The 9,924-nt window shown below is 38.7% G+C and overlaps 1 protein-coding gene across 1 annotated transcript; it reads right to left on the bottom strand.

The window, feature by feature from the left end:
• Nucleotides 1-238: 238 nt before the first annotated feature.
• Nucleotides 239-9,593, bottom strand: TXNDC9 (thioredoxin domain containing 9). The gene is made up of 5 exons (XM_008635810.2): nt 9,380-9,593; nt 8,373-8,589; nt 6,056-6,174; nt 3,963-4,217; nt 239-1,761 (listed from the first exon to the last, which is right to left on the bottom strand). Exons 2-5 carry the CDS (start codon nt 8,559-8,561, stop codon nt 1,644-1,646), a joined length of 681 nt encoding a protein of 226 aa, XP_008634032.1. The 5' UTR covers nt 8,562-8,589; nt 9,380-9,593; the 3' UTR covers nt 239-1,643.
• Between the last annotated feature and the right edge of the window lie 331 nt (nt 9,594-9,924).

Consider the following 9,924-nt stretch of genomic DNA (forward strand, 5'->3'; position numbering starts at 1 on the left):
TAAAAAGGAGATCAACGTGAAGCAAGGCTCCTTTATGCTTCTCCTAGATGAACAGGCAGCTGTGTACATCTTAAGCTGATTGCGTTCTCAAAGTGATCCTGTATGTTAAGGCAGAACTGTACATTACCTGTTAGAAATCTAGAAGGAGCTCATACAACCTTTCTGATGGACTTTATTAATAGAGAAATCAATCCACAGCACCTAGATCTCCTTCTTTGAAAGGATGCAGTAGTCAACATTAGAATGAAAATAATTTTTATTTCAATGTACATGAACAGAAATAAAATATAATTCTTTAAACTTAAAGAGATATATTGCTGGGCTGGCCCAATCACAAGTGTTCTCTACTACAAGGCAGCAAGACTAGACCCACTTCACTGCTTTTTGGACCAACTGGATTCAAAGTACCACCTCAAAAGGGTCCTTCAGCACAAAGCAAACTATTTTTTTGAAAATGAAAAGAAAACTCATCAACTGTTCACCTAGCCAGGAATTTTAGAGTGTCAAAGAAAGATCTCTCTTGAAAATTCTGTCCATTACTGAAGAACAGTACACAGTATGCGGCACTATATCTAAACTTAATGATCAAGGCTTCTCTCAAATACTTTCCTCTATTCTACTCTCTTGTACAAAGCATCTGCTATAAAATCCACACATTCACAACCACAGAATGATACAAACCTGTGAACTAGGCTGTTTTCAATAGGCTTGTTGCTATGTGCTATTACCTGCTGTATCAGATCTGACATGCAGCGTTCATAGATGCTAAAAGGGCATTTCTCTTGGCCATCTATTTCAGAATTCACAGAAGTTATGACTGTTTTTACAACTTATAGTGCAATGCAATTAATTTATTCAATGGCATGATATGGCACCGTAAGAGAAACAATTATTTGTTAAAATACACAATTTCTTTACTGATAATTTTGTGGTGCTTTACTGATAATGTAAGTAATAATAAATTTTAAAAGACAACTGGAAGAAGAACTGATAGAGAACAATCTTTTTTTTTTAAAGTGTCTGTTATCTCCTTTAATAAAGAAAAACAGAAAAACAAACCTTGTCAGATTCTGTGAAAACGAGGAAGCACAGTTAAACTGTGGCCTCCTTGCCACATGATGTGGATGCCTGGATACTATGAGGATTAAAAGAGATTTCTCTTCCATTATTTTAAGCAGCAAATACTCTCAGATACGGAGTTCCCCAAGCCACAGATTGCTTAAAGTAGACTGTGGGGAAGCATTGCTCTCTGGTCACCCTGTTTTCATTCTTCCTTGTGCATCTCTTTTTAGCCACTGAGACTGGATCCTGGGCCAGAGGGACCTTTGGTCTGACTTCATACAGCTGTTTCTAAGTTACTTCAAAACATTTCATAAACTTATACTTAAGACAAAGGGCTTAAGTTCATCATTTGCCATGTTATTTAGTTAGAAGGACCAAGATTTTCAAATTACAAATGACATCCAAAAGAGAAAAAAAAATACTTAAGCTTTTTCCTGCTGTGACTCAGTTGTATAAAACTGTATAGAAAAATGAGAATTATGTGCAGATGTAATGAAAAGCAGTAAGCTTTATAAAAAACATTCTTAGAAATGTACCACGCATAAACAAAAGATGATTTACAAATATATTTAGCGGCTCTTCTAGTCATCATCAGAATCTGAATCATATATCTTTCCTCTGATGGTCTTCTTATCCAGCTTCGTAAAGCTTGTTCCATATTTCTTTTGACTTTGAAAAGGTGGCTCCATCAAGTTTCCACTACAGGAAAAGGACAAGACAAGTTGATTAAAACCATATTCATACAGACAGTAAGCACCATCTCTAATGACCTGTTTCTCCAGAAAAACACATTCTAAGAGAACACAACGCCTACTTCCTACAGCCACCCTAAGCAGCACTGTGGGGTTGCTAGCATAGCACATCCTGGTCAAAATGGCCTGGATAACTGGAGTTAAGATAGGAGTGTGAAAGTAAACAGCACCTGTGAGTGGAGCTGTAGAGAAAAACTGTCAGAAAAGGTTTTTCCTGCAAACTGATCATGCTAAAGATAACCATCTGTCAGATTAAACTGTAACCAGGGAATTACAGAGAGACTTTTCAAAACAGGTGAGGAGCCATCAGTACAAAAGAAGCTAAAATGTTGTTATGGGGACTTCAGAGTCAAAACTGGGATTTGCCAGAAGTCACCTTGTGCTATCTCTGCCTAGGCCAGACAGAACAGCTTCCCCACAGGACTGCACTTCTACAGGACTATGGGGGAACTCACACCTCAGAGTGCCCCATGATCCTGCAGCGGCTCTCTCACCAGCATGTGTGTCTCTGGGAACAGACCTGTGTTCCCTGCTGGGAACAGCAGGTTTTCACATGAAGCTGCAGCACCTGCTTCTCTTCCAGCAGGGTTGCACAAGGAGGTGAATTCCCTGGGGCTGCTCAGAAAAGGGTGTGCCCTGCTTTCCCTCACATGACCTGTGAGGGGTTTGCACCCAAGTGTCAGTGAGTGAGTGAATCAGCTATAAAGGGGTGTTTAAAATTTATAGTTCTTTACAAAATATTAATACTATTTTGCTGATATTAATCCTAAATATACAGTTCACTGATTGCTATTTAATTACACACATCAGTACACCACTTGAATCCTGATTTTGGGCAAATAATCTGACCTGAACAGTTTTTCCCTTAAATAAAGTATATCCTTTTACCATCTGCTATCCCACAGGTTGAAGGAAAAGAATTATTTCTAAGCTCTGAGGAGGCCTATGCCCTTTTCAGGAACTCCAGAGAGTGGAACAGTACTTTCAGAGCAGTGTGGAAATGTGGCTAGCATTGCAAAGCCAGGGTCTGTCAAATGAACGAAGAACAAAGCTCCCCCACACCACAAGGAGCTAAGAACAAATACACAGTACTAGTAGAGTCAAGTAGAAGTAAAATTATGCCATAAGCCAATGTAGCAATGTTTAGCAAATTCAGTGGTGCTTGATACAACTCTAGTGAAGGATTTTTCCCATAAAAGGCTGTTGCTGTCTAGAATATGCATCCAAGATGTCTCTGTGTATTTGCTTGTTACTGAACGAGGACATACCAGTTGTTTTAAAATTATAAATTTCAGTCATTTCACCCGAAGTTCAACAGCTATTAAGCCAAATTGAGTAGTAGTTCCTTTGGCTTTAAGATACAATACTTCTTGCCAAAAATTAGCCTAATTAGACATTTAAATAAATTCAGGTAACGAATTTAAAATTTAAAAAGCACTAAAGACATTCAAAACAATAGAGCAAAATTAACCTAAAAAGATAGATGACATTTGAGTCACACTGGATAGCAAAGCAAAATTTTGGTAAATAATCCTCCTGTAAAGTTAGACTATTGTGGTGACAGGTATGTTCTACTGCCTTTTGTTCTGTAGTCTTTAACGTGGTATTGATGATGATTCTATTGTATTGTTACTCAATTTATTTACACTTCTTCAAGTTATCTTTCATTATCAGTACTGTTCGTTGAAGAAAAAAGTATATTCATGTATGTAATATTGACTAAGATGCAGTTTAAGGATGACTTGCTGAGTTTTCTCTCAAGTGGATTAAAACCACTCAGACTTCACTGCATTGCAACTGTGACATGAAGCATCTATAGCTGCTTTGGAGAGGATTACATTTGATACATGACTCTGGAGCCATATCAGAGCATCACTGCTACTCCATACACTTCATGACAAGAACTGGGTTTATCTTTATTACTCTACAAGAAGGACAACTCAACACTCATTACAATGTCTCAATACTTTGCCAAAGAGATTCGCTTCTTTCCCTTGATGAAGCACACAGTTTAAGTAACTAGATTAAACTCTTACATGTCTTTTAGCGTACAACATATTGATGTTACAGCCTTTCAGATTCTCGTCTGCAAGCTCATTCTCTTTGCACTTTATGTGAAAATAACAGAATCATGAAACTCTTAATTACCTGTAATTAATTACATCTGCACAGCCTAATCTCCATTCTAAGGTTTCTGTAGTGAAGTCATCAGTGTTACCGAGGTCAGTAAAACCCACGACGTAGTCTTGTGTTTTTCCATCTTTTATTAGTGCTAGAGTGGGAATTACTTTGATGCGCAGTCTCTCGCACAAGAAAGGAGATTTTTCAGCATTTAATTTCAAGAATTTTGTCTCAATGTGCTTTTTTGCCAATACAGTCAAATGTTTGTCCATTATTTGGCACCTGTGGAAAAATTGACCCAAAATATACAACATGTTAGAATGAGTAAGCTGAAGAATATGCATTTGAGAGCAAGTTTAAAAGGAGTAGTAAAGAGCTAGTTCTATCATGTTGATACTCAGACACGACCTTTGTAATTGAGAATTTAGTTTCAAGCGAAAGTACCTTTCAGAGGTAGCTGGATTTTATGACTAACAGAGGAACAGCCTGGAGTACCTTTACTGTACAATTATACCATCCCTTTCTCTAATTTCTTCCTAATTACTTTCCATACACTGAAAGCCTCGCTCTCATTTCTGGAGGCCTGCACTTATTGATGAAATTTCTTTCTGACTTCTATTGTTCCAGCTCTAGCTTCATGCCTGTCAACTGGAAAAATTTCTCTATAGGAGATTTCTTCAGAGAAGTACTCTCAACGTGTTACAGCATTTTGGATTTTTGAAGTCACTGTCTTCACAGCTGAGATGCAGTAACTCAGTGTAAGCGAAAAACAAGTGATTTGCACAGTAGTGCTATAGGCAAAAATACTCTGCTTTTCTGTTGCCATGAAATAGGAGTGAGCATACAATTATTGCTTCTCACCTATGGGATAGTGACATGAACTGCTCAAAATACTTGTCAGATCACAGAGATTTGTGGAATTGTCACCTACAATCTCAGCTTTCTGAATTGTCTTCTCTAGCTGCATGAACTCTGCGATGTGACTGTCCTTAAACTCAAGAGGAGAGCTGCACAGATCAAAAAGCTGGACTGGCAAAGGTGAAAGCAACTTGATACAGTGGTTGGAAAACCCAATACATGAGCTTCAAGCTGTCTGTCAGCATGATACATTTTACAAACCACTTTCTCTAAAGTTCTCCTGTCTGAGCCTACAGACTTTGCTGACTCAAGAAACAAGAACTCAAACCTGTCCTAAGCTACTTTATTTGCAGTGACTTCCTTTCACCTTCTTGAGTAAAAGCTAGCCAAATAGAAATGCTTTAAACACTTAGAAAATGTAGGACACAGATACCTCACTGCAAAATCGAGCCTTGACCTCTTTCAATTTCTCACATGGAGGTTGTTTCAGTTTCTATAAGCTAGGGAGAACATAACACCTTTGGGGGAAAAAACCCCCAATGAACCAAAACCAGGACAACTGGCTCCTCCTTCAATACACTCCTCTACTTCGCAACTGCATTTTAACAGAACACATTGAGAGAGACCCAGTGAGGAGCAGCCTACAACCCAGAACTTCTGAAATTCTTCCAAGGAAGTGGAACATCTTAGTTTGGGTTCCTATTCTGAGTCAGCACATATTCTCAGATCTAAGTGTCTCACACTCTAAAAAAAGTGACAGAATCACAAAGGCACAGGCACAAAGGGAAAGCAGCTGCAACTGATCCTTTCAAAGTAAAAGGTTAAATTCTCAAGATGCTTAGACAAGATTTTTGGTTATATTTTATTCCACCCAGAATATCTCTATCTGGAATGACCAAGGCCATCTTTTTGAAATGCTGCTCTTGTATGGTCTACATTTACAGACCTGGTGGCCTCAAACGAAATCAATAATGAAACACAGCAGTCTCTCAAATACTGTCAAAGAGGTCATACATCTATGCTCTAATCAACTATGTAGCAGACTATTAATTGTTGTCAAATCATGTTCAGATTAACTGTAATGGAGAAAATACATTTAAAAAACAAATGTCTTGAAAAGTGACTAAGATCTATAATGAAGCAATGTGAATACTTCTAAAAATGCCTGTTCATGTGTGGGATTTGAAAGAACAAAAAACCACATCTGTTTTTGTAGATATCTTTAAACAAAAGGTTTCTTCAGCACAGCTTATTTACTATACCTGAATGTTGTATCTCTATAGAAATGGCAAACCACATTTTTACTTTCTTTGACTTCTTGGAAAAAGTCTCTCTCGCTTGGGATTTCTCTATATTCTCCATGTCCTTTTGAAAGCCACTCCTTTTGGAAAACATAAAAGCAAATAATTAGTACGAAGGTTGTTAGTCTACCTGTTGTGCAAAGTCTACAGCTTTTAGAAAATGGAAGAGGGGGGCTGCAGTGAAAGCCCATTTCATATAGTAATGGAGAAACAAATTACTTCCTCCCCTTTAGTTTTATTTTGAAAATACACAAATAAGGCCACCTTGCTTATTTGGAAATACAAATCTTGTACAGAGCTACATAAATTTCTGTAATGCAGCCTGTCAGTAAGACAAGGCTAGTTCAAAGAATACAACAAAAACTCTTGGCATTTGAAAATTGCCAATCGACAGCTTGGGCTACTCTCTCTGAAATGCTTTTGTACACTCAAAGAACTCCTGTCTTAAACTTAGTCAAGTCATGATATGAATTAAATAAATTTCTTTTAATTTTTTACTCTATGAAAAAATCAGGGAGAAAAAAGCCTACTAACTCATCTGCAATAGATGATATTTACCTATTGAATATACACTCAAGGGATCTTTACATGAGCCAGGCTCACAGAAAATCATTTGGAAAACACATGTGCACCATTAGTCATAACATCGATGGAGAAACAGAATGTCACAAGCTAAAATTTAGAAGTAATTTCAAAAACTGTCTGATTAAGTGTGCAAATGCAGTTTCCAAAGAGCTCATCTTCCACACTTTTGACAAACACACTTAGGGGAAAAACCCACAGCCTGTATATTACTAAAAGTTAACTGCAGTGTATTAAAACAAGTACAGACAAATCTAAATTTTTAGAAGTAGTGCAGTATGACAAAATTTGACAAAAACCTTCATTTTCCATTTGGGATAAAAAACTAGATAAATCACTGTTCCTAATCTTGCAGTTTTGTCTTTGCCAAGTGAAGGAAAAAAAAAATGTTTCCCAGCAAACCAAAGATATCATGTAAGCTAAATTAGGATAGAACAAAGAATCTCCGGAATATTTACATTAAAAATTCATGGAAGTATGAGCACATGAAGAAGTCATCATGATGGCAATCAAGAACTCACTTATCCCTCAACAGTGATTATGCATTAATCCCCCTCTCCACAGATTTATTCCAGAATAGTGTGACACCACACTCCTTTTACTGAGCAGTATCCTACATCACATTTGCATTTGAAAGTGTGTGAGAACAGTGATTTAAGATCAAATGACATGAAAAAGTTTTTGCATGAGATCTATCACATGTTCACATCCAAGGACATCCGTGTTATGACTTCTGAAAAAGGAAAACACTAGAATCAAATATAAACTGAACTTCTGAAGACAAGAAAACAGTGTGCCACTTTCTCTACTTCCACGTTTACAGAATCAAAGCTGCTGGCACTGCCGGTCTTCCAGCATCCCTACCATGCCACGACATTTCACTGCATTCCCATTTCGAAGTCTGGCATTAGCTTTTAAAGACTTCATCACAGCCACAGCATCTCCTTTCAGCCAAGTCACTTCTCCCCCAACACAATAAATTTCTTGTTTAGGTTAGCTCAGATGGAATAAGCTAAGAAACTTACACCTTCCCTACTTATAATTCAGGTCTCGCACCATATGCTACCAAAATCATGGTGTACACTGTTGTTCAAAAAGAGCTCTGAGGGAGCATAAAGACCACCTCATTTGACATGAGGTATCAGGTCCCAGGGAGAATTTCCTTCCTGTAAGAGGAAATGAGCGATAATACAAAGACAACATTTTATTGGCTTAGAAGGAGTATGACAAATCATTCCAGCCTAGGAACAAGGAAAAATCCTGTTTCATCCTTCTGTAAAATACCATAAGAGGAAGGCACACATCACTTAAGTAACTGCTGTAAGTAACAATCCAGAAGCTTCAGAAGGAGCCTAAAGCCTTATGATTAGGCTGCCTACAGGGCTTATGCTTCCAGACAGCAATGCTCAGCAAACACTCAAATCTCTGTATGAGACTCTTTATCCTATCCTTATTGTAACAACCACAGAAGTGCTTCTCTCCTCCTATTAAAAAACACAAAGCATGCACACATGGACAGACATTGGCCTTCCTGGATAATTTAAAATTAATAAGCACAGAAAAGGAGAGAAAGAGGAAAAATCCACAAAACCAACCAAACAACCCCAAAACACTTAGTTCACATATATTATTCCCCAAGGATTTCCAAAATGTCTGTTACACTCTACATATCAAGAGCCTGTACTACAGAAATTACTTGTTTCTGCTGCTGGCTCTTTTTTAGGGCCTCAAGCCTCCTCTGTTTAAGGCGTTCCAATTCATCTTCGTCCATTTGGTCCAGCTTCTGTATTTCAGCATCCAGATGTTCTTCCACAACCTTGGTTGTCTGAAGTATTTCATTCTCCAGAACTTTTTGAAGGATATCAACAGAGGTATCAGCAGCCATCTTCAGCTGGAAAGTGATCTCTTCAGAGCTGTGGAAACAGTGAAACAAGGAATTAACATTTACACAAACAATTAAAAGCCTGATCTCTCTTTGCTTGCAGTTCACACCATACAAACAAAATGCTGTGCTATTTCAAGACAGGAGTAGACAGCAGATAGTTCTTTTCTTTACTGCAACCCACTTTGGAGAATACTTTCATGATGAACACAGATGGCAAAGATACAAGTCAAGTCCTATTCTCTAAGCCCCAAGGGCAGCTACTGAAAGTGCACAGGAATCTGAAACTGCTTGTTAATATAAAGAAGAAAAATTCACCAGTTCCAAAAGGATGCTCATCCTGAGCCATGTGTACCTACTTTAATAAATATTCTGAAACAAGAAGATTGATTTGGAAAGCTCCAGGTTGCTGGGAGGAGGTAGAAGATGCCTCAGAACAAGTTTAAGCAACGCTCAGTATGTAAGTCCGTGCCAGTAGTTTACATGCAATTACTTTAAGCCCCTCAGGCACATTAACATTTTAAAATCTGAATTAACACTCCTCTCCTCAGCTACACGAAAGACAAGGTGCTCAACAGCAAATGCTTTAGGCTAATACACTGCTTTAATTAGTACCAGAAAATTACTGTTGCAAACAGCACCTTATGGCAGCCAGCAAGAGGATTTCAAAGCCACTACCTAATTGCTGTGTGAAGAAACATAGCCAAAATAATTTTCTGTAGAGTTCTTCCTGCCCAAACACATCAAAAGACACAAAACACTAATCAGGGTGTATAAAGAGTTGTGACAACACAATCAACTATTCTTCCCAATAAACTTACACTGCAGAAAATTATCAGTGTAGTGATCGACAGTTTTGGAACAGTGACAGTGCACAGTCACCCTACTCAGTCTCTCAACCTGCTGACCACGGCTCTGACGTGCTGAATTTTGGTTCCAGGCTACTCTTGGCTCTATTTCAAAGCAGGCGAACTGCCAGCGTCACTGGCTCTGTAAACACCTTGCATACACAGGCAAGAGAAACATTTTAAGTGACGACGGGTAAAGTACCAACATCATGGCAGCATTCCAGGCGTACTGCAGCACCAGCAGTGCCCAGCCCGCTGCCACGCGTGTCACCGCCACACTCGCTCTGACCCGCGGCACCCTGTTCTACCTCCCTCTTTCCAAAGCCGCTAACCACAAAGTCTGTTTCCTCTCCCTCTTTCCTGTGTTTCCAGAGGAAATAAGAACCTTGCCGGCGAAGATCAGAGGCCAGCAGGTGTCCAGGAGACGGAGAGACCCTGCTCAGCTGGGGTAAAAGGAAGCTCGTCCTCTAAGAAAACAGGAAAGAAAACAGGAAAAACCCCCCCTCCCAGTCCCCACT

Source organism: Corvus brachyrhynchos, unplaced genomic scaffold (genome assembly GCF_000691975.1).
Source record: "Corvus brachyrhynchos isolate BGI_N302 unplaced genomic scaffold, ASM69197v1 scaffold83, whole genome shotgun sequence".
In the NCBI taxonomy this organism is placed as follows: domain Eukaryota; kingdom Metazoa; phylum Chordata; class Aves; order Passeriformes; family Corvidae; genus Corvus; species Corvus brachyrhynchos.

Excerpts from the sequence above, each read along its gene's own strand:
- TXNDC9 (XM_008635810.2), bottom strand. The coding sequence starts at position 8,561 with ATGGCTGCTGATACCTCTGTTGATATCCTTCAAAAAGTTCTGGAGAAT. Across the intron at positions 6,175-8,372 it reads AGAGCCAGCAGCAGAAACAA|GAGTGGCTTTCAAAAGGACA; the intron begins GTAATTTCTGTA and ends GTTTTCCAAAAG. Across the intron at positions 1,762-3,962 it reads GCAGATGTAATTAATTACAG|TGGAAACTTGATGGAGCCAC; the intron begins GTAATTAAGAGT and ends CTTTTCCTGTAG.